Source organism: Trypanosoma cruzi, genomic scaffold (assembly GCF_000209065.1).
Source record: "Trypanosoma cruzi strain CL Brener 1047053516753 genomic scaffold, whole genome shotgun sequence".
NCBI classification, from domain to species: domain Eukaryota; phylum Euglenozoa; class Kinetoplastea; order Trypanosomatida; family Trypanosomatidae; genus Trypanosoma; species Trypanosoma cruzi.
The window spans coordinates 83,000-105,642 of record NW_001849394.1 but is presented as its reverse complement, the minus strand read 5'-3'; the positions used below and the strand labels follow the sequence as shown (position 1 = coordinate 105,642).

General features: G+C 47.5%; 6 protein-coding genes across 6 annotated transcripts, besides 37 other annotated features; all 6 read right to left on the bottom strand.

The window, feature by feature from the left end:
• Positions 1-1,424, bottom strand: Tc00.1047053508277.401 (magnesium and cobalt transport protein, putative; the record flags this gene model as incomplete). Its single annotated transcript, XM_815206.1, has 1 exon — positions 1-1,424. A coding segment is annotated over one exon (1,424 nt), but the record flags the coding sequence as incomplete, so codon positions are not given.
• Positions 1-12,956: a sequence feature (heterozygous, Esmeraldo-like haplotype).
• Positions 1,512-1,532: a microsatellite.
• Tc00.1047053508277.390 (hypothetical protein, conserved) lies at positions 1,916-3,160 on the bottom strand (the record flags this gene model as incomplete). Its single annotated transcript, XM_815204.1, has 1 exon — positions 1,916-3,160. The coding sequence occupies one exon, from the start codon at positions 3,158-3,160 to the stop codon at positions 1,916-1,918; it is 1,245 nt and encodes a 414-aa protein (XP_820297.1).
• Positions 3,372-3,404: a microsatellite.
• Positions 3,621-3,668: a microsatellite.
• On the bottom strand, positions 3,769-7,821 carry Tc00.1047053508277.380 (hypothetical protein, conserved; the record flags this gene model as incomplete). Its single annotated transcript, XM_815203.1, has 1 exon — positions 3,769-7,821. One exon carries the CDS (start codon positions 7,819-7,821, stop codon positions 3,769-3,771), a length of 4,053 nt encoding a protein of 1,350 aa, XP_820296.1.
• Positions 7,564-7,591: a microsatellite.
• Positions 7,827-7,908: a sequence feature (T-rich).
• Positions 8,213-8,244: a microsatellite.
• Positions 8,626-8,667: a sequence feature (GA-rich).
• Positions 8,682-12,377, bottom strand: Tc00.1047053508277.370 (mitochondrial DNA topoisomerase II, putative; the record flags this gene model as incomplete). The annotated part of the gene is made up of 1 exon (XM_815202.1): positions 8,682-12,377. One exon carries the CDS (start codon positions 12,375-12,377, stop codon positions 8,682-8,684), a length of 3,696 nt encoding a protein of 1,231 aa, XP_820295.1.
• Positions 8,801-8,854: a microsatellite.
• Positions 12,430-12,468: a sequence feature (AT_rich).
• Positions 12,624-12,658: a microsatellite.
• Positions 12,660-12,683: a sequence feature (AT_rich).
• Positions 12,874-12,935: a sequence feature (T-rich).
• Positions 12,957-19,100: a sequence feature (areas merged during assembly that could not be assigned to a particular haplotype. This can correspond to areas where the two haplotypes were merged or to regions with more than two copies in the genome that were merged during assembly.).
• Positions 12,975-13,008: a sequence feature (G-rich).
• Positions 13,181-13,272: a sequence feature (T-rich).
• Positions 13,846-13,890: a microsatellite.
• Positions 13,931-13,980: a sequence feature (T-rich).
• Positions 14,061-14,097: a microsatellite.
• Tc00.1047053508277.360 (ubiquitin hydrolase, putative) lies at positions 14,255-18,256 on the bottom strand (the record flags this gene model as incomplete). Its single annotated transcript, XM_815201.1, has 1 exon — positions 14,255-18,256. One exon carries the CDS (start codon positions 18,254-18,256, stop codon positions 14,255-14,257), a length of 4,002 nt encoding a protein of 1,333 aa, XP_820294.1.
• Positions 15,469-15,498: a microsatellite.
• Positions 15,532-15,586: a microsatellite.
• Positions 18,694-18,746: a sequence feature (CT-rich).
• Positions 18,873-18,892: a microsatellite.
• Positions 18,937-19,006: a sequence feature (A-rich).
• Tc00.1047053508277.350 (cation transporter, putative) lies at positions 19,016-21,079 on the bottom strand (the record flags this gene model as incomplete). The annotated part of the gene is made up of 1 exon (XM_815200.1): positions 19,016-21,079. The coding sequence occupies one exon, from the start codon at positions 21,077-21,079 to the stop codon at positions 19,016-19,018; it is 2,064 nt and encodes a 687-aa protein (XP_820293.1).
• Positions 19,101-19,437: a sequence feature (haploid, non-Esmeraldo-like haplotype).
• Positions 19,438-22,643: part of a sequence feature (heterozygous, Esmeraldo-like haplotype) that runs on past the window's edge.
• Positions 20,634-20,699: a microsatellite.
• Positions 21,086-21,120: a microsatellite.
• Positions 21,145-21,174: a sequence feature (AT_rich).
• Positions 21,234-21,253: a microsatellite.
• Positions 21,265-21,308: a microsatellite.
• Positions 21,419-21,494: a sequence feature (T-rich).
• Positions 21,502-21,521: a microsatellite.
• Positions 21,638-21,674: a microsatellite.
• Positions 21,884-21,962: a microsatellite.
• Positions 22,025-22,057: a sequence feature (A-rich).
• Positions 22,222-22,265: a sequence feature (T-rich).

Below are 22,643 nucleotides of genomic sequence, written 5' to 3'. Positions count from 1 at the left end.
CTATAGGCTTCGCCCGTCAGTACTAATACTCGCGCATACACGGATGCTCGACGCTTGATGTGATACATCTCGCGTGCCAGCGTGGATCGTTGACGTTTCGAAGAGAAGAGACTTCCTTCGTAGTTATCAAACTCCACAATGCAGCACGTGAGGGCGGTGTTAAACGTGTCCACAGATTCCTTTACAAGAAGATTCAAAAGAAACGTTTTACCCTGTATTCCATGCTCCTTCATTAAGTTCAACCAGTTCCATTTTATATTTTCCACAAATTCACAATGCGTACGGTGAATCGTCATCACCCGTGTGTCTGTCACAAGAATGGTGAGACGATTCGTAAGCTCTTGAAAGCCGTCCATGCAGGCCTTCGAAACGTCTTCGGCGTAGCGGACAACAAGGCAATGACACCCATCCATTACAGTTGTCTGTGGCAAAAGCATCGGTTCCAGTGCATCGCTGACAAGCGTTTCATGCGTACCGAGGTCAATCAACACTTGGGAGAGGGCACCCCGGTACTCGTCAAGGGAAGCCGTCGGGTGCGCTGAGATGTCAACCCAGTTCCACGCATTGTCCGGCCCGGGAAGAAACGATATGAGCACTTTGGGTGATATACGGCGAAGGCCAACCGCCTCTTTTGTTGCCTCGGATGCGGCAGCGGAAAAACTCGTGCGGAGCCCATCGCTATCCATTCCGGCCTTTGTGAAGGCGCTGCCTAATGCCGTGGACAAAAAGGCCTTGATACTCTGGTTGCGTCGCTCTTGATAATCGCGGAAGGCAGAGGGAAGATCATCATCCAACGAGGTGCTCGAAAACAGTACTGCAGTCCCTCGGGGAGTAGGACTATTCGTGGCGGGAGCCTTTTTCGTCGCTCCTTGCAAAACGCGTGTACGCTCAATTTTGTCTTCTTGCCGCGGAGCCAAATTATACCCTGCGGGTTGCATGGGACGCGATTCCGTTGATAAAGACGGCAGCACGGTCGTATTCTTCGGCGATGCAGAGGATGTTAATGCCCTTTTTTCTCTTCTACTTGACGACACAGCCGTCTTATCTGCGGAAGTCTCGACTCCTTCCCGGTGCGCCTCCTCTGCTGTGAAGCCGGGGAAGAACCACCGTGACACGCGTCGCCCCGGCGGTGGGATGCGTGGCGGTGCTGCGACACCCCCGTTGACAGACGACGATGATGCTGAAAAAAAATTGGGAGAGGAACCGGGATTACCCGCAGGAGTCCTGGAGACCCGGTCTGGTTGACATAAAGAGACTTTGCTCCCTTCCGTAATTGTATAAGTGGAGGCCATAGTTGTGTAAAGTGGATGGTTCCTCCAGCCAGATGAAACTACTCGAATGACTCTTCCCCGTCTAACAGACATGTGAAAAAGTGTCTCGTTTAATAAAAAACGGCACCACACAGCTTTTGATGATATCAACATTTTAAATGGCTCTAAAAACAGTTCTGAACTTCCCACATGTATATATACATGCGTGCGGAGTTATATCAAAAATAATGACGGTACGAGAAAAAAAAAAAAAAAAAAAAACACATACATTTGTATAGATTCTGCAAAGAATTATATGGTAGTTTACATACATGTATATATTATGCATCTATGTACAAAGGGTTGAGCAAATTACACATGTCATCGTTTTACACGCGTGGATAAAAACTTTATGCGTGCGTCTTCACTCGCCCTCTCATTCTGTTTCCCTCGCGGAGGCATTGATGCCTTCAACAAAACACACACACACAGCTGCAACATTACCCCCTCAACCAGTCTAACCACCGATAGGGTGTCAACACACATACAACGCAAAGACTTATCCAAAACAGCCAAAGGAAGATTACAAGAAACTCTGCAGGCCCTCAGATAACTGAAAAAAAAGGTTACCTGCTTTTTCTCTAGCTCCTTTCTCCATGTTTATCCTACGCACCCTTACCCGATACTGGTGCGACCACAGCCTTCTCCAGCGCTTCATCCAAGTTACCCCGGTTGGTGCTGTAGAGATCATCCATCTTCGGCGACATGGGGCGGTAGAAAAACTTTACGGGCTCCGGTAGAATATCGTTTTCTTTCCTCATGATTTTGTCCACGTCAAGCTTCACACGTTCGTATCCGTGATCCCGCCAGACAGGCTCCACACGCACCATGTACTCACACAATCGCGCCGCCACAATTTCAGCCACGAGCGACTTCAGGCAGATTTCACCAAGAAACATCAAATGCTGTGGAAACATGTGACCGGCAGGGTGCTCTTCGTCTGGCAGTGTCAACCAGCGTAACTGGCCCAAAAGTTGCCGAACAAAGACAGCCTTCCTTGAGAATGCCTCCTCTTCCATATCGGCAGCGCTACGGCCACCGGTCCCTACTGTCATGTGTCGCTGTGGTTGTGGTTGTGGTGATTGTTGTGGTTTTTCCATCGCTTGTTGAGCGAAGCCATGTGTGGCAGAAGAATGTACCGCAATGCCTCCCAGGCCTAATGCAGCAGGGGAGCTTGGCTTGTAATCCGCCTTCAACGCTACTTTATCCAGTGTATAAAAGCCGCATAAATCATAGACGGTCTCCATGTTGTACGCACAAGTCACAAAGTCCACCAGGTTTGAATAGTCTTGAATATGCCCATTGGGGTATATGCGCATGAAGGGGCCAAGGATGTATCGATGCAGCACCAAAGCCCCCTGGTGATCCATCCCACGGAGGCCACCTTGCATGCGGTACAAGTATGTATCTCGTGGCTCTCCAAAGTGAAGCATCTTTGCCTCCTCTAATGCCACAAGCATCGCGTAAAGCTCATTGCGGTGTTCCCGCTCATACCCGCCGTAGTACTTCTGGTAAGCTTCTACCGAGAGCCCCAATTCTTCCAAGAAGACGGCTAGAATTTCCTCTGGATTCCATCTGCGTGGAAACTCCACCATCTGCGTGTAGTGCATATCCATCAAAGCGTGGTCTTTTCGCCCGTGGTGATTCACCCAGAGGGCCACCGGCTCCTTGCAGAGATCACACCACTCCGGGTTGCGAAACACCCAGTTGCGTTTCTGCACGAATCCGTTAACTATCGACCAGATGGGAACGTGGCCCCCTTCCGTTGCGTAGGGCGAAGGAATGTTGGCAGAACCAACAGGTGGGTTTTGCACGACCTGTTGCAGTCGGCGTAGTGTTCTCCGATGCATCCAGAAAGAAATTTATTTCTTTAAATTCTCCCCACTCCTTTCGTGTTTTTATTATTTTTCTGCGCTTCTTTCACTTCCTCCCCTCCCCCCCCGCGCGCGCCTCGTTAAACACCGCCCGGCCAACCCGCCCGAAATGCGTTTCCCCAACTTATTTTGTGTGTGGCAGTAACACATCGACCCACCGAAAAGAAGTGTCATTCCAAAACATCACAAAAAAAAAAAATAATGAAAAAAAAAAAAAAAACAGCTGTGAACATAACAGTAAATAACGCTAAAACCAACTGCGAGTGGAAGGAGGCAGTGATAAAAAAAAAAAAAAATGGGGGAGGAAAAAGGCATCCATCATCATTGTTTGCAACATACACACAAACCACATTTCAATCTCCTTCGTCCCGGTTGGACTGTCACGCAAAATCCCGTTCATTCCCTCCGTGCCAGGCTCGTCTCTCCAAAGTCAAGCATGTACATATATACATGTATTTATGTACATGTATATATATATATATATTTCATAAAGGAGAAAGAATGGACTGTCTCTCTGTGTGTTTGTGTAGATGAGAAATGATAGGAGTGTGGAAACAATTTAAATCCAATCCAACATGTTTCTTTCAGGATTCCATAGCCCGGAGAACTTTGATCATACATTTTCTTTTTTGCTTCTCCAGTGCTCTTCGTCGTTTTAGCACAATTCGCCAGTTTCGTTGAATTACGGTTGCGCAGATATCAACATACCGGTCTGTCAGACAGTTCACACTGTCACGATACCGTAAAAATGACTGTAATAAAGTCACCACCTTCAATCTCCTGCGACGTGCCTCGTCATCCAAAGCAAAACTCATGGGATGGCGACGGTAAATACCCTCCATAATCACCCTAGCCACATTTGGTGGGACTGGCTGCTCCTCTGAATAGATGGTTGCATTCAACGCTGGAAGAGACAACAAAAAATCCCCCCCGCCATTGCAAGTTTGCGAACCGGAAACCGCAACGGAACTGCCATCGATGAGTTCAGCTCGACGGTGTTGAATCGAGTTCCGTTCGTCGGCTTTGTGACGTTGCATAGAAAACCAGTACCGAATCCGGTACCCACGCGCACAGCGTTGAATCATTGAAACGGCATCCACCTTGACGCGTTGCCGTTGCTGAATTTCCTCCTCTTTTTGCAGGCGCAGCTCCTCCTCCATAAGACGTTGCAGCCCTTCTGCCTCTTGGCGTTCCCTCAGTATCCGCTGCAACTCGGAGAGCTTTACGTGATGAAGCGGTGTCATAAATTCACCCAAACATCGGGCATCTTCCATACGAAATTCCCAAGCGGCAACCACATCACCCAACACACGGTCCGGCGGAAGCGGGAAGACACTCGAAAAAAGCGACAGACTCTGTGAGACGTTGTTATCATTCGTCGTCTCATTGCTATCTAACAGCTGACGTGCGACAGTGTCATGAAAATTTAGATAGCCCCTTTTTGGGCCAAACGCTTCCATAAAGTCCAATTTCCCAGTCACGTAATTCATGTAAGTGCGTGTTTCCCTTTCCCATCGCTTCAACACTTGGTAAAAATGTTCACGAAAAGTTCGTAAAATCACTCGGCATGCAATATTTTTCTGAATGCGACGCAATCGCGCAGAGCGGGTCGCAGACTGTGTAAAAAGATTGGTGTCTGGTATAGAGTAGAGTTTGTATTTCGATGACAAAGTTGGAACGGCGGCCATTCGGGTCGAGCGCCAATGATTCGACCAATCATTGAATTCCCCGCCTGATAAAAAGGAAGCGCTGTTCTTTTTTTCCATCAGTAAAGAGTTACTAAATGAAGCACCGCGCTGTCTCATAGTACTTAGACCAAAGTTATTTCCCGCTCCGTCGGAACCCGCATCGTCGGAGGAAATGGCCTCATGTGCAATCCGCTGGTCCAACTGGTAGCTAAGGCGCAAAAGAATTGTCACCATCTGCCGACGTGCTAACCATCCACGGACAAACCGTTGAATTGCAACAACAGATTTTACACGTAGAGCCATGCTGCGAAAATGTTCTTCCAAGGTGGCAGCGCGACGTTGCCGCTCACGTCTGGCCAAAAAACATCGAAAAGCACACTGCACTCGAACCGTTGCCAAAATAAGTGAAAGATTCATCTCCGCTTTTCCAGCGTCACTAAGCGCAAAGCTCATCCAACGATAAGGTTCCTCAATGAGAAGAGGCTTCTGAATGGTTTTGTCCCTCTCATCCTTGTCGCCAGACCGCGTGTCCAACGCGGGTTCAAGACTCGTCTCCACTTGCCCTGCAACAAGATCCTTTTCAGACGTCTTTGTTGACATATTTTTTGACAAGAAATGGGACGCTTTAAAGCTATTTACCGCACCCCTGACGGGCTTTAAGGACGATGACGACCAAGACGACGTGGCCTGTGACGGAGATATGACGCTACCAACTTTCATGAAACGCCGCTCCTGTTCTACAAGTTTAGTGGTCCGACGAACCACCACCTCGTGTACATCAGGAAAAGCCACGTGTGTTGAGGCCTTCAATCGTGCAAGCCGCAATTCTGCCGGTGACAACAACGGAGAAACGCATTTTGTCGATGAGCAGGTAGTTATTGGGGACGCCTCGCCAAACCCCGTGTAGCCAGGACCACGGGAAACAGATTCTTCCACAACCCAACCATCGCGTGTCGCCGTACATGTTTCCTTCGGCCTGCGGTCTGCATTTTCCCATTCCTGCATATTCCCATGGACGTGTTCCCACTCATTTAGTTTTGAACTACCCTCCGTTGATGGCGCAACGCCACAACCCATCATTCTTCCCCCGGATGGTGTTGTATTTCTGACGGCCAGGGGTGCGGTTAGTAAATCGGCTGCAATGCCACCACTGGTGTTTGAAGTGCCTTTGGAGTCCAGTGTGTGGATGGTTGAAAGACCCAACTCGGATATTGAGGAACCAGCAGTCACAGACCGGTCTAAAACAGTCGCAGGTTGCCGTCGCCGAGCCTTCCACACAGCCGTGTCTTCCACCAGCACAACCTGCTCGTGGGGCTTGAAGAGGTTACCGTGATCCTTCACCTTGCGACACATTGCCCGCATGGATGCCAACAGTTCGTCATTTTTTTCCCTGTAGTTTTCGTATATTTCTTCCAGCTGTCTTTTTGCATCTTGCGAGATTTGTGGATGCAAATCGCCCAGGCAAAACGATTCCTTCTTAGGAGACAAAAAACACGCACTTTTACTCTCCTCTGGGGTTTCTGCTACGACGTTCAGCGACGTATTCGTCATCTCCGAGACATTCAAGTCATTACTCCGCATCCCCGAACACCCGGATGTTGCAGGTGAAGTCAAGGGCGATAAAACGGCTCCTCGAAGTCGCCTCGACGAGACCGTCCCCCTGCCCATTTTGCCGACGGCAGAGAAGGAACTACAAGATAGGGCCCCACGATGCGCACACTCTGAGAAGTTGTCGTTATTTCCCCTCTGTTCGCTTCCCTTTCTACAGATACCAACGCCGTTCATGGGTTTTATCAGCGTCACTTCATCTTGTTGTTGTTCCTTTTTCTCCTGTTCTTTTTGAAGTAAGAGACGCGCTGAATTTGTAAGCGATTGCATAACGGCAACCGAACGTTCTTGAGCCTCGGATGCCGATTTAATGGCAACCGCTGCCCGTATGGCATGTGCATCCACATTATTCACGAGATGATACTCCACATCGCCAGAAGGCAGCATAGAAGTGGCTATTCCCGCCGAAAGCGGTCGTACATAGCTTCCAGGCAATGCTGGTCTGGATCGCCCCAACACCTTTTGCTGGAGGGATGCTTTCATTGCCGAAACCGACAACACCGGCGACGGCGGCGGGGTGGATTTATCGCTGTGTGCGATGTCTGCCGGCTGCTCCTGCACCGCCGTCGTCTCGGAGGCTCCCGAGAAAGGTCCGTCTCTCAGTGAATCCTCATAGGGCACTGAGTACGCACTGCCGGTTCTAGTTTCCACAAAAGACGATGTGGACGTTGCATCCATTCGTGATTGAATCCACAAGCGCCTTGAGCGAGCATCTGAAACCTCTTCGGGACCCGTATCCACGACGTGGCGAAAAAATGGTCGAGCTTCCGTCACAAGTGGCGGCAACACGGGGGGTACTTTCCATCGATTAAGACGTGTGCGTCGACCAAACGAAACGCCGCGTTCCGGGGGAGAGGGCTCTCGCCTTTTCCCAGCCGCGGTCTTGTTTTTTGTACCGTCAAAGTCCACCGCCTCTTTATCGGTGGGGAGAAGTTTATTCATGTAGTACTGCGTGTCGCGACCCTTCATCTTCTTGCGGGCCTCTTCGTACTGCTTCTGCAACTGTGAAGTGCGCACAAGGAGAGAGTCCATCAGCAAACGATCCTCCCCAACGGCGCCAGAAATGACTTTACGTGGACTCTTACCACCACCACCACCACCACCACCACCAAAGTTACTACTTTTCTCCTCCGCATGTTGCTCGTGTAGGACATATCGACAGAGATCCAGGCAGCGGCGCAACTCCGGAAAACGGCCCTCCAACAGCAGAAGCTGTGCCACTACATGGGCATCTTTGACCCAATTGTAAACACTGTAGATAATGTCGTCATCGCTCTTTGTATCATCTTCATAGTACCTGCGCAGCTCCCGCAGCTGCATCCTGATGGAGTCCAACTCCATGACCTAAAAACAAAAACAACAACAACAACCAATAACAGTAATAATAATAATAATGCCAAAAAAACAAAACAAAAACAAAAGGAAAAAGCACCAGTGCATAAAAACAAATACGCAGACACACGCAAAGAGATACACATACGGCATAGAGGAAAGATACATGGGAACTAATCCACAGATGTGCAGTTAGAATGTCACCATCAAGAGGTAGAAAAATTGAAGCCATTTCACTTACTACCAACGCCAAAACTAGTTTACCGTGTATCCCAGTATATGTGCATGCCATATTCCCTCTATCTGTTTGTCTGTTTGGTTGTCCCTAACACACGCACAATCTTACAACCGTATTTTTTAAATATGTTTCATGGCATATCGGGATCCATTTCTTCTTCTTTTATTATTATTATTATTATTATTATTATTGTTGTCCCCCCATCTTGCTGGTAATGTTCTTAAGCCGTATTCTTCTGTCAATTTCTTTTTTCTTTGTTTGGGAACGTTTCTTCTTCTTGTTTACGGGCAACTGCCTACCCACAGAGATAGGCAGAAATATAAATTGCACAAGAAAATCTTGCTCTCTCTCTCTCTCTCTATGGGTGAATTTATATCTCACCTTTTATTTTTCTTCTTCTGTTTTAAGACTCCATCTGTATTTTATTTTATTTTTCATTCCGGTGGATTTAAAGGGAAAACTTCTATGCTCTATCATGTAATGGTGACTGCACCCCCATCCCCAGCACTCAAACTACCTTCACAGCTTCTCCTCCCCCCCTTTTTTTTCATTTTAAGCCGTTTAAAAATGCTCGCTTTTTCTTTTTTCTTTCGATTCCTTCCTTCTTTCTTTATTTCAAGAGGCGCGTGTCTCAAAACAAAAACCACGGCAGTCGTGGAAGGACACGTGCCACTTGCCGTGCAACGACATCTAACAACATCTTCTGCATGCTTCTTGCTCGCGCCGCCTTCTTTTCGGCCTTCACATGTGCCACCACCGCCGCCGCACTGCTCCTGACGCTGCCACCACCACCACCACCAACACTCTGGCCCACATTGGGCCGTTTACTCGGTGGCGGGGGCACGTACTTCCGCACCCTCACCCGCATTGGGACGCTTTTCCCACCGGAAGAAGAGACTTTGACCTCCTCCAACTCCAGTCGCGGCTGTTGCAGGGTCCGACTAACATCTCCTGTTGGGGGGTTCACCCGTCGCTCCTTAAGAATGGTCGCCACCGCCGTCTTCTCATGCTCCTCAAATGCGCGGTCGAAGCGGTCGAGCTCGTCAAGCCACATCTGAACAGGTGTTGTCTTCTTGAGCTTGTCGATGCGTTTCTCGGTTTCGCCGATTTTGCGGTTAAGATTCTCCAGGCTCGTTTTTGTGTAAAAGGTGATGGGTTTACGCAGGACATAGTCATAGGAGTCATCGACGCGAACCATACCCAATTTACTACACGTCTTTGCCAGACTGTCGTCTGTGGCGTTGACAATGTCAATTTTTCCTTCACGAAAGTGGGTCACAAACTTCAGCGTGGATTTCTCCCGTGCGAGTTCAGCCTCAAGAAGGCCCAAGTTACGTTGACGTCGTTTCTTGTAAAGGTCAAGGCGGCGGTCGTAATGCCACTGTAAAACAGGTGCCAAATCCCCTTCCAGAGGGGTGAGGACACCAGTGGGGGAGAAGACGGTCCCATTGATGTAAATACGTTGGGTGAGGGAAAGTTCACTCTCACACTCCGCGTATGTTGTCATAGCGCCATTCGTGAGTTCCAAGTCAATGTCCACATGGTTCGCACCCGAATAGTCGGCAATACGCTGCACAACATCCTTCGAAGCGAGAACGGAAATATGGTCGCGGAATGCCTCAATGCTAAGTGTCCATGGTATCTCCGTCACGTGCACACGGCCATCTACGTAGTACTGATAACTTCCAGCCGCAATGAATTCTCCTTCGGGCCCTCGACGTACTTCACCCTGATACCCTACAGCCCACGGCACAAGCCGCCGTACTACAACTTTGGCAGCCTCGCCATTAATCATGCTTCGTACCGCTGCTGAAACGTCAAGCGGATGAAAAGGAGGAATGTTTGATGCAAAACCAAATCCAATACCAACACTGCCGTTGCACAGCAGCAAAGGAAGAATGGGAACGTAGTGGTTTGGCTCCACCTGCTGTCCTTCTTCCGTAACGTAATCCAACAGAGGCTCATCTTCACTGGGGAAAAGTATCCGTGCCAAACTGGAGAGTTTTGTAAAGATGTAACGAGCCGCCGCGTGATCATTACCGAGCTGCTGACGAGAACCAAACTGACCCTCTGGAATGAGCAGGTTAATGTTATTCCCACCCGTAAAATTTTGAGCCATTTTAATAATCGTTTCTTGCAATGACATTTCCCCGTGGTGAAAGGCCGAAACCTCCGAAATATAACCTGACATCTGTGCCACTTTGGCCGATTCGTTACCAGAGCGACGCATAATGGCCCACAAAATTTTCCGTTGGGAGGGTTTTAATCCATCCACAGCGTGTGCAAGAGCGCGGGCATTACCGGCAAGTGCAAAGTGTACCATCTCTTTGTGAACAAAATCGGGTACAGTCAGTGTCTTCTTACTTCGATCTATATCAACTTCCCCTGTGTAAGCGTTTGCCTTTGTCATCCAATCCTTGCGCCACTCCACTTCCTGGGAATCAAACACACTGTCAAGTAATTTATGGTCATTACGTTCCACCACAAGTCGCATTGTGTGCTTATCCATGTCTTTAAAGTACTCCTTTCCCTCGGCTGTTGTGGATGTGCCGAGACCTTTATAATACTTAGCGGTATAGGAAACATTTCCATGTGTCTTCTGCCACTTGTGAAACTCCTTCAGACTGAAAAAGGAATGGGTCGACTTGTCTCTCAGACGCACCTTCACAATGGGCGTCGAAAAAATGGAAATGAAGCCCGGATTGCGATTCAGCAACGAGGGCCATAGTGCCTCAAAGGCATTGATGACAAGTCCTTTAATGTGTGATCCATCGGCATCCTGGTCTGTCATGACTAGCAGGCGTTGATAGCGTAGCTCCTCCGCGTCCTTGTAGATCTTCCCCAGTTCAAGCCCCAAGGCACAGAAGAGTTCCTGTAGCTCTTTGCAGTTCTTAAGGCGTTTGAGATTTTTATTGCGCACGTTTAAAAGCTTCCCACGGAGTGGGAACACACCTGTGTAGCGTTTCTGGTCGCTTGACAGGGAGTTCTGGGCGAGTGCCTTTGCAGAGTCGCCCTCCGTGACAATGAGGGTGCGGACGAACCTTGGGTCCCGGCGAGTCGTGGTGGCGTCCACTAATTTCGTGATGGAAGAGATGAGAGATTTGCTGCTCATGCGTCGCCCGGCGCCCATCTCTTTATTAAGTTCTTGTGCGAGCTGCCCCGTCACGGTGTTGACATGCGCCTCGAGAAACGGCATGCGAAGAAGAAAGTCCATCAATTCCTGTTTTGGAACACGCGGCATCGTTGGCACGGAAACAAGGCGCGCCTTGTTCTGCGAATCAAACTTCGGTTGCACCTGCACGAGAAACACAAGAATCGTAAAATGTCGCAAAACACGATTTGTGTCAATCACTTTGTTATCCTTCTTCAGTGCCTTCTCAACATTCTCCAGTGAGGATTGTAAGACCTCCTGCGCCGCGTTGCAGTGGGTGCCGCCGTTGTGCGTCACGACGCCATTCACGACACCAAAGATACGACGTGTGCCGGCGGTAAGGGAGGGAATAAACGCAATGGCACCATTGCGGCTCTCGTACACAAACGGTGCCGGTGGCATTTCTCCACTGGAAGTGGGGGAAGAGTACAACATGGCGTAGTCGGCGAAGGATTTAAAGGCAAACGGGACGCCGTTCAGTGATATTTCAATGCTTGGAAACATCGCGGCAAGATCCATGATGCGCTTGTGCAGCACACGCTTCATGTCGTGTGAGATTTTATTCGCGTCCAATCCAAAGCGTTCGTAGTCTGGAAGAAACTTCACCCGTGTGAGATTCCTCTCTCTTGGGTCGACGTTCGACACACGTGGGGCTGTCGCCCTGCGCATATGATCGTGCCAACTCATATGAAACTCTTTCCCTTTTGTGCGGCAGCAGACGGAAAAGCGGTGAGACAAAATATTCGTTAGTTTTGCGCCGTATCCGTGACGTCCTGCGACGGCATTCTGACTCGTGTCGTCGTAGTTGGAGCTGGTGAGAAGGTGGCCAAAAACCATCTCTGGGATGTAAAGTTTATGTTCTTTGCTGCGTACAATGGGGATACCGGCACCGTCATTCTCTATTGTGATTTCCCCAGCCTCCGTGATGTGAACGCGGATGTACGTCATGCGCCCGCCTTTGTTTGCGATGTTGTCAGAGGCGTTGAGGAGAATTTCATCCACGATCTTCAGGAGGCCGTGGTTGACCTTCAGTGACTCCCACACCATGCGGCCCTTCTCATGATCAAAGACAAACATGGAACTGGAGGATGTATCCACGCTGCCAACGTACATCTCCGGCCGTATGAGGACATGGTCGATGGGGGTGAGTTTCTTGTACTTCGATGCCTCCGCCATTCGCTCCTCCTCCCCTCTTCTTCTCTGTTTTTCCCCCCAACACAAACACGTCAAATTTTTCTTTTTTTATTTTTATTTATAATATTTAAAACGACAATAAAACTTCGTGGTCTATGCGCACAAATGTGTGCGTATGTCTATGTGTAAGGATGGCGGGTCTCTTTCCCTTTTTTTTTTCTTTCTTTTTCTTTGGTTGCCGCCCGCGGTGGCTGCTCCTGTAGTTCAAATTATGACGCCTAATGAATTAAAGAAAAAAAAAAAAAAAAAAAAAAAAAAAAGAAGTAAAATTAATTAATTTTATTATTACCTTCCACCTGTCTCTTTTCCCTTTTCTCCCTTTTCTCCCTCTCTCTCTGTGTGTGTGTGATGGCGGGCCCGTCAATGACCGGAGCAAAACTCCCGACCGTCTTTCACGGCAAATACGCACACAAACAGGCGGCTCTGTGTGTGTGTGTATGCACGCTGGTGCTTCCCTTCAACGTATTCCGGCGCAACCAAAACAAGAGAGAAGAGAAGGAAAGAAGGAGAGAAATAAATAAATAAAAAAAAAAAAAAAGAGGAGCGTACATCCATCGCACTGCGCCGTGGAAGGCAACACCGCCCTCCCCCTCTTCCCCCCCCCCCCCCCTCCAACCCGCGGCACTCAAGTAACGTCCAGACCGAAGAGAACAAAACGGACCGCACGTAAAAAAACAACAACAACAAGAACGGTCGCAGCAGCAACGAGAGGAACCACAAAACGACAGGTGGGAAAAGGAAAGGGGAGAAAAAAAAAAAACACATGTCAAATGATAATTTAATTTAAAAGAAAAAAAAAAAAGTAATTAAAAAAACAAATCGCAAAACAACAAAAAGCAGCAACGACAACAAAAAACACACACAAAACAAACCGAAAATTCATTTGTTTTTGTGGTTCACCCTTCGTCTCCTCCTTCTGTTCCCTCCTTCACGCATACATACACAATTCACCCATTCACTCACCAGAAACAAATATTGGCTTCACTCCCTTCTATCATCCCGTTGGGCTATAAATTACTGTTGTCGCTCTCTGTGTGAGCCAACAGATGCCATGGATGCAGACATATCTTTGTGTGTCTTTCTGTAGGGGTGGGAGGGAGGTGCCAATGGCAATAGACACCCACCTCGTGGAAGTACACGCCGTCAGCCAAACATGATGCTCATCCATCACTGCCAATCCCCAAAATTCTTTTTTTTTTTTTCTCTCTCTCTCTCTCTATATATATATATAAACAAACACACACGCAATTCATTACCAGTCTCTCCCTAAATCATATTATTCACAGACAAAGGGGAGGACAACACTCAAATAAATTGTGTTTGTACTGTACGTGAAACATCACATGCCGCACGACATCCCTTCGCCATAAAGTGGAATACATACGGCAATATATGATACACAATCAAATCTCTTTCGCTCGTTCTCTTTCCCTTTCTCCGCCTCTCTCTTTACATATACATACATACATGTATATATATATATGGATCTATATATGCACATACGCCCATCTCAGTTTTCTGACATCCTGCAGCAAAAAAAAAAACAAAACAAAACAACAACAACAAAAAAGGGAATGAAACAAAAAAGTGTTTCATTTATTTCCGGGTTTAGTAAAAAACAGTAACAAAACTCGGCCAAACCCCATCAAAAGCGAAGAGAAATACAAAACAAGAAAAAAAAAAAAAAAAAAAAAAAAAAAAACACAAAATAGAAGCATTGTATTAAAACGACTTTTATGATGCTCCCAACAGGCTGAAGTGCTCCTTCGCCTCCGCTAACTTTCACATTTGTTCACTCGTACTTATTCCGACCACCCCAACACACAAATATTTACGTACACTCTTTCAGTCTGTCCGTATCATTTCTTTGATATCCGTAGGGCGGGATTATTCTGCACGACATAACGGGACCCCGGTTTTTCTCTCGGCCGCTTGTGATTCAGCAGCAGTGTGGGGATCCGGCCGCTGCTGTTCTCCGTATTCTTCCAGTACAGGTAGAGCCGCTCATTCCAGTTTGGAAAGTGCCTGACGATGTCTGTGTACATCACCACTCCGTAGCGCGACGACGCTACTTCGTCTGGTGGTACCCCAGAGTACTCGAGCAACACTTCTCGCGCCCCCGAGACGGTGGTGGCGTTGTTGATTGTCACAAAAAAAGGCTGGCCGAATATAAAGGGCTGACATCCGTACATGTCACCCGGCCAGTCCCCGTGACAGCACGCAAGGCGAAATTCATTTTCCATCAGTGGCTGCGCGGGCAAAAGCGAGAGTGTCAACGGCTCCCGTTCCGCCTTAATGGGCAGCCCACAGTTGCACTTACCGTCTGGCGTCATGGGGGCTTCGATAATCTTCCGGATGGTACCGACACCTACATCCACTACCACAATCACATAATGTGAAGCAATCCTAAAAGGAACTGCCACGCCATCACCCATGTTGGCACTGTTAATATCAAAGCCATCACAGCTCTTATTAATTCTGCCGCTGTTACCATCCTTGGCGGCGGCGGCAGCAGTAGTGGCAATTCGTCGCCGCAACATCCGTGAGCATCGCTCCAGCGTTCCCCGCACCAAATCCCCAAACGATGCATTTTGCCGCATCACAATCTTCTCTGTGTAAAGAGGCTCGTTCGTTTCAGTTCGGACAGTCACAATAACCCTCGGCATGGCCTCTATGACACGCCGTGGCTTTGGTAGCACTTCAAAGAACAGAACACAATTTCTTCCACCACCTAAAAGTTCCCCAAAACTCATCGTGCTCGGTGAGGGGTCCGCCTCTGGTGACACCTGCTCTCTCGCATTGGCGTCACCCCGATACAACCGAATGTAATTGGGATCAAACCCACTCGCAGCACCAATTACCTCACACACCTCTGCGTAGCTCCACTGAGTGTTCATGCTCCGCATATATATTTCATTGACATCAAACCTCCTCGATGCGTAGAAGCTGGTATCGCAGCATTCCTTCTCTTCATCTTTTGTGCATAACACAAACTCCACCACTGAGGAATCTCCAACTACGCCTCCCTCACGATCGCTTCCAACCAAAATACCACTACTATTACTATTATTATCACCACCACCACCACCACCACCACCAGCACTTCCACTTCTTCCAGTTGTATTAAAATTAATGTTACTGCTACTACTACCACTGCTGCTAGTACTAATAACACTACCACCATTAATACTGGTGCCGCTGCTATCAAACATCCACAAATGTGGGGTGGTATTTTTTTCAAATTTGATGTGTACTATGCGCACAAGAATGGCATGCAAAATGGCATTAAGATATTCCTCAACTCTTGGATAACGACAAACCAGTGGTGTCTCTTCCCGTTGACCAATTAGCACAGCTGCAGATGTAATACGGGCGGAGGCAATCGTCTCATCATTCCGTAACGGACGCACCGTTGCGTGCTTTTCCTCGAGCATTTGAATAGGTTCCGTCGTTGCACCGTCTTCATCCAACAACTGGCGAAGCACATTTCCACAGGCTTCTATTGTAGCTGTCAGTGGTACGATCGCCGATCCAGCGTAGATCAGACGACATGTGATGTAGTTGAAGTATTTAAAGAAGATCAATACATTTTCTTCGTTAGCTTCCGGTAACACCGCCTCACCAGGGTGATATGTTGGCTGAAGAGTCGGCAATGCCGTGGCGGGAGCACCTAAACGTATCTCACGCACCCTCACGCTTGCCGCTGCCTTTGGCATCTCAATCCGATACACAAGGCCCAGTATATTCTGTAACTCTGGGTTGACTTTAAAATTAAACACCGTGCGTTCATTTGTGTAACCCCGATCTTTGTACTCAAGCAGAAACCCCTCCTCACTGCGGAGTTCCAAGTAGACAAAGAATTGCGACCTCCGGTAACAGCCATACTCCAAGTAAAGATTGACACTATCCAGTTTGACAGACTGGCGCAGCAAAATGGAGCAGGCAATTTCATTCACTTCCTCGCTTTTCTGGGACTGCAAGATAAATGATGTCGCATCCGTCACTGGGAATGGCGGCAGCATGGTCGGTAGCTGGAGGTAAACAAAGATAGATGTCATGGGGCTATTCAGCTCCTCGCCCTTGTCAAGATATTCTGCCATTAACGTGTCACCACAGGCCTCATATGTTTTGAGCGGCAAATTTGGCCGAATACTTCGATTTGCTATGGAGCGCCACAGGCGAAATTCGCCGGGGTTTAATTGCAGTGACTTCAGCTGTTTGTGTGCGGCAATCACTTCGTACACCAAACGCACCGGGTCTCGCTTTTCTATCCCGAGTTCAATACCAAGCTTTGCGGAGGCTCTTATGTCTCTAGGGAAGGTTTCACTCTGAAACTGCTCCACGTGCTCGCGGATAAGTTCGTCCGTAAATATGACCAGGTTCATTTTACGGCGCTGCTCATTCTCCATCTGCAGCCGGCGATTATCCTCCAACACCTCGCGCTGGAATGCGTTCCACACGCGCTGGGGAATACTATCCGCCGATGGAGATGCCAACACCTTTGCACAATCCGCACGCCGTACATAGGACAAAATATACGCGTTATTCGTGGCCATTACAGACGATTGACGACCTTGACGCGTCACACAACCACCAAAGTTGTTACTAACCGCCAAATCCTCTGAAACAACAGTCACTTTATCATCATCATACTCAATCCAGCGTACAAAACTTTCTTGTACAGGGTCCCATTGTCGAATGTAGCAGTAGTAGTGACCACTACGTACTGAGCCACGATGCACAATAACCCCTTGTAAATCATAAATTGCCGGTGAATTTGTACTGAACGGTTGTTGTTGTTGCTGCCGTTTTTGCTTTTCTATCATTTCTTCCGCATGATTTCCCGTATTTCCCTTCGGCTCTTCATTTTGCCTCTTTCCCACCTCACAGTTCTCACCCCCCTTTTCAAACTCCTGCAAACACAACTCCACAGGGAATTCAAGACGATTATTCACCTTTTTCATCTCCAACGAAGGTGACATGAGATTCATTTCAAACCGCTTCAGGTGAAACCAAATAACGGGTGGGAAACGGCAAAACTCATAACTCTTCTCTGCATCCTTGTACTCTGGCTCCTTTCCGAGCTCCTCGACACGATATTTATTGTCCCCGACCAACTGCTCCTTTACTGTCAGCGAGCGAAGGCTCTCAATGAGGGTAACATGTGGGCTCAGTGGCAAGTGAATGTCGTAAAAGATGTCACGACTCCTTGACACGTATGTTTTATCAAGCGTCATCACCACCTGTTCTCCACGTCCTTCGAACAGTTGATTGATCGCCCCCTCTGTAACTGTTCCCTTCATTTTCTCCTCCAGATTATCACGCAGCAGCGTTGCCATCTCCTGAATATCATGTTGGATAAACAATTCCCGCTCTGTCCATCCAAATGCGGCAGTCAACTTTTTCGTGTGTCCCGGTGTCGTACGTTCCTGCATGTGGAAAAAGAGTTCTTTCAGTGCCTCGGAAATACTGCAGCTTCCATCCTCCTCCTCCCCCTCCTCCGGCATGCGATAGACGGCAGCGCGGAAGTAGCCAAGGTGGAATAAGAGCTGCAGAAGGGAATTCAGGTAACACGTACACCCCTCATTGATAAGACCTGACGAGGGAAAGGGCACATTAGCCACGGCTTCTTGGGCCAATCTTGCTTCCACGCTATTCCCAACATCAAAAATAACCGAGTTGTTGTTTCCACCTTGTTGTTCAACCGGCCAAAGGGCAGTCTCCATGTCCTGGCCCGACTCCAATGAAGTTGACGGCGGAATGGTGCCAGGGGAGGAAACATCTGTCGACGTGCAAGATCCACCAGTCCTCTCCTCAATCCCAATGGGTGGTGCCATGAATTTATCGTTGGGATCATTCATCGTTATTTACGTCCACCTCGGCGCGTTGGATTTCTCTCTCTCTCTCTCGTGTGAGTGTGTGCACCTCCTCGCGGCACTCCACACGTAATGCACCAAAATATATAATTCTGAGTTATGTGCAACGCTTATGACCAAATAAATATATTTGTATATGGCTGTGTGACTGAGTGAGTGGGTGGTTGGGATATGTGTGTACAAAGCGCGTGGGTTTAATTGCAGGATGTACGAGTGTTCACCGTTCAAAGTTGGAACGCTAATTTACAAACAAGACGATGGACAACTAAGAAGAAACAAACAAACAAACAAAAAGAAAAGTACTCCACCCCCTTTTCCCCCTCAGAAATGCAAAAAAAAAAAAAAGAAAAATGCCAAGAAACAAAAGAAATGAGTAACAAATACATGCACAGAGGCAGGGGATAAAGTAAATGGACACACACAGAGAGAAATAGAGGAGAGAAAAAGAAAAAAAAAAGGTGGGGGAGAGAGACAGGCACAATTGAGTGCTTCTCTCATTCTCCTTCTGTTGCTCCCTCTCCTCCCTCCCCATTTAATCACACATAAGCAAAAAACAACAACCAAAATTATCTTTTGTTCGCTTCCATTTTCTTTCGTTTACTTATTATTATTATTATTATTTTGTGACGTCATCATCTCGGCCGTCCTCATAACATCATTACACGTTCTTTTCTTTTTTTTTTCTTTTAGTGTGTGTGTGTGTGTTTGTTTTGTATTGCTTTTTTTTTTTTTTTTGAGTCTATTTCAGTGCAGCAGTCCGCGCCTCCCCATGTAGACATAGATGAGAAGGCACATTCCCAGGCAGGCAATCCAAAAGTAGTAGTAGCCGTAGTCCCACCTAAACTCCGGGATGCGTGTAAAGTTCATCCCATACACGGCCGCAAGGAATGAACATGGCGTAAAGAAAACGGAGAATTTTGTCAGGACAGCCATCAATTCGTTGGAGCGGAATGACTGAAGGGAAATGTGTAGGTTCAGGAGCGTCTTTGCCTCGTCACGAATCTCCAAAGATTGATTAATAAGTTCAATGCAATGCACACACATCTGATTCGCATGCTCCTTGCTACATAGACGGAGTTTGGTAAAGCTTTCTGCAAGCACAGTCTGTGTGATGCTGAGTGTACGATACTGAGCATTCGTGCGGCAATGCAAGTGGTAGAGAAACATGTTCATGACACTCTTATCCACAGGCTTTGTGCTCTTGTGGTCAAGTAGCTGCGTTAGAAATGAAGAATGGGAACTGTTTGCAAAGTATGAAAGAACTTTCCGATCCGAGAGTTGGTCCTGCCGATGCTCCTCCTCGCGGGAAGCCTTGCACAACCCAACGCACCCGGAAAAGAAAAGTTTCGACTCGCACAAATCCAAAAGATTTGCGTGAGCCTCTAAAGAGCTCTCATATGTGTTCACCGCGTCGTGGAAGAGTTTAAAGAGAAATTCCTGAAACGCAATGTTGCTGCCTTTCATCACAGAACTCCATTGATTTCGCATATTCGCCAGACATGCACAGTCCATGTGGTGAATAGTGATGACAAGCTTCTGGCTCAGGTCCACTACAATGATCCAGCGGTTCGTGAGCTCCAGCACGCTGTCGGAGTCCAGAGCAATCTGCGGGGTGGCAACACGCAGGCAAACAAGAAATTGCGTGGGCACCTTCGGTGAGGCGCAGATTTGTGGCATTACAATGCTATGATCCCGATCTATCAAAAAGGACTCACAAATGTTAAACCGTTTGGTAAGAAAACGAAGGGCGCTCTTGTACTTCCGCAGCGAGGCGTCACGGCCCACCATGTCAATCCAGTACCAGTTCAGACACATCTCCAAATTCGAATTTGCCGAATTGCTCGATGTTGTCAACTCCTCCCCTGCCTTCCATTCCTGCCCCATCACAACCGTCAAATCCACCCCTGATTCTCTTGTGTCCATAGGCGCGGCCCCACGCTTCCTCAAAAAGTACGGAGGACGTAACTCTTCCTCGCGTAGCATGACATCACTAAACCGGTCGCCACTGGCGCCAAGGCAATTGAAGTATTCAACGCGTACCTCCTGGCTTGACCGCAGCGGCACACGCAATCGTCCCTGTGGCAGCGGTAAACTCATCCTCTGGATTTTCCACTGCGAATGAAATGTGCCGTACCGTCGTTGCTGGACAGTTGGTGAGGATGACTGCATCGTCTCCCATGCTGGGACGGCCCCTAGTACCGACGGCTGTTCCTTCTCATCCCCCGCAGAAAGAAATGGAACAACGGACGTCTCCACGCCAGTAGCACCATTTGTGGTAGCGATCGTGTTGTCCGTGTCACTTTCAGAGATGAGTAAATGCCATACTTGGGCACGTGGGGCAATCATAAAGTCCGTCGATTTGCTGCTACCACTGCTGCTAGTACTACTGCTGCTGCTAGTACTACTACTACTACTACTACTACTACTAATGGTGTTGTTGTTTTTGTTTTTGCTGCTGCTGCTGTGGCTTTTACCCCGTTCATCATGTTTCGTGGAGGCGCCGCTGAAACGCGAGTCCTTGCTGCCTCTACCACGTCTTCGACGATGATGCGGCCTCTCCGAAAAATATGACACCCGCGAGCTCGCTTCGCTGAGAAGCGGGCCATCCAAACGAAGAAGACGGGCCTTTGCGCTTCGGAACTCCTCCTCGCTGAGGGCACCGCTCTGAAACAACTCATGAAATTGTTGGATGCTCTTCACCACCTCCAGCGCGGAGCCGGGCTCCCTCAACGAGAGCTCCGCCTCGTCCTGCGTGTCAATGGGCTCCAATTGCTGCGCCTCACGCACAGACACATCCTGTCCGCTCATTTAATCCAAAACAAAACAAAACAAATAATAATAAAAAAAAAACAACACGCCCCCCACCCCCCGCCTTTTATTATTTTTTATTTTATTTTTATTTTGTCGTCCTTCCTCCCTTCTCCCTGCGGCCTATTCATATATAAATATGATTTGGAAAAGAAACAACAACAACAACAACAAATAAACAAGTCAAATAAAATAAAATAAAATAAAATAAATAAGCCAAAATAAAATATATGAATATTATAATGCGTGGATGTATTTACTCGCCTTTGCTCTCTTCTTGCTGCCCTTACAGTTTGTTTGGATGATGGCCAAAACGTTAATCACAACAATAAACACAACAAAAACAAAAACAACAAAAAAAAAAGGTAAAAAGAGGGAGAGAAAAAAAAAAAAAAAAAGAAAAAAAGAACAAAAACAGAACATACATTACATTACATTACATACAAATTCATATTCATATATCTGCATACAAAACCCCCAGTCAAATCAACTTTAAAGGAACAAAAACAACAAAAAAGACAGAAGTCTATGAGACGCGCAGAAACAAACAAAACACACAAACAAACAAAAAAAAGTAAAAAAAAAAAAAAAAAAAGAGGGTCCATACATACATAAATACGCACAGACACATGTGAAAAACAAGCCTAAAATAAAAGCCCTCCCTCCTCTTGACACACGCTTCGCACAACTCCCCCTCCCCTCCCTCCTCCCCATTTCCACAGGGAGCCCTTGCAGCGTTGTGCTTGTGGAGAAGATGGTAATCATCCGTGTTTCCCATGGCATCTTACGTAAAGTATACTCTCATTTTATTTTATTCTTTTTTTTTTCTTTTTCTTTTTTTTTCTTTAAATTTTTTATTTATTTATTTATTTTTTTTTTCTTTGGCTTTAATGTAAAGAAACGCATTTCGCATCCCCAAACCCACCCACCCGAATATCCTCCTCGTTTCCTTCTTTTTTTTTTTTTTTTTCCTTTTTTCCTCCTGTGAGGGGAGCGCTGTTTATTCTCCTCTTTATTGCAGGTGGTGGTGGCGGTGGGAGAAAATTCCCCTCTCGCTCTCGCTGCCACCCCCCCCCCCCCTGCAATTCCCCTTCAACGCTGCCTCGCTTTCCAATGGGACACGCGACACGCTCAGTGCCTCTAAAAAGAAAGAAAAATAAAAAGAAAATAAAAAGAATAAAAAAAAGTATGTATGCATGTTGATTACGTCTGCACACAAAAATGTGCGCTCGGACGTGCATGCAGACTCCTTTTAGCCACTTTTTTTTTTTCTTTCCCCCTCCCTTCTCCGCTGCGAGCGAAACAATAATCCCCCCCCTCTCCCTCCGTGGTTTTCTCTTCTAAGACTCACTTCACTTTTTTCTTAGTTTTATTATTGTTGTTGTTATTATTATTTTCTTTCCGCTTTTAAAATACTTTTGTGTTCCCCCGCCCCCTCTTTTCTTTTTGTCTTTTCTTTTCGGTCCTTTTGTTCCGCCACGCGTTCGCAGAGGAAAAGTGACGGGGGCGGGGGAAGGGGGATGACAAAAACGAATTCCACACCGTCGTCGCAATGAGTGTGTTT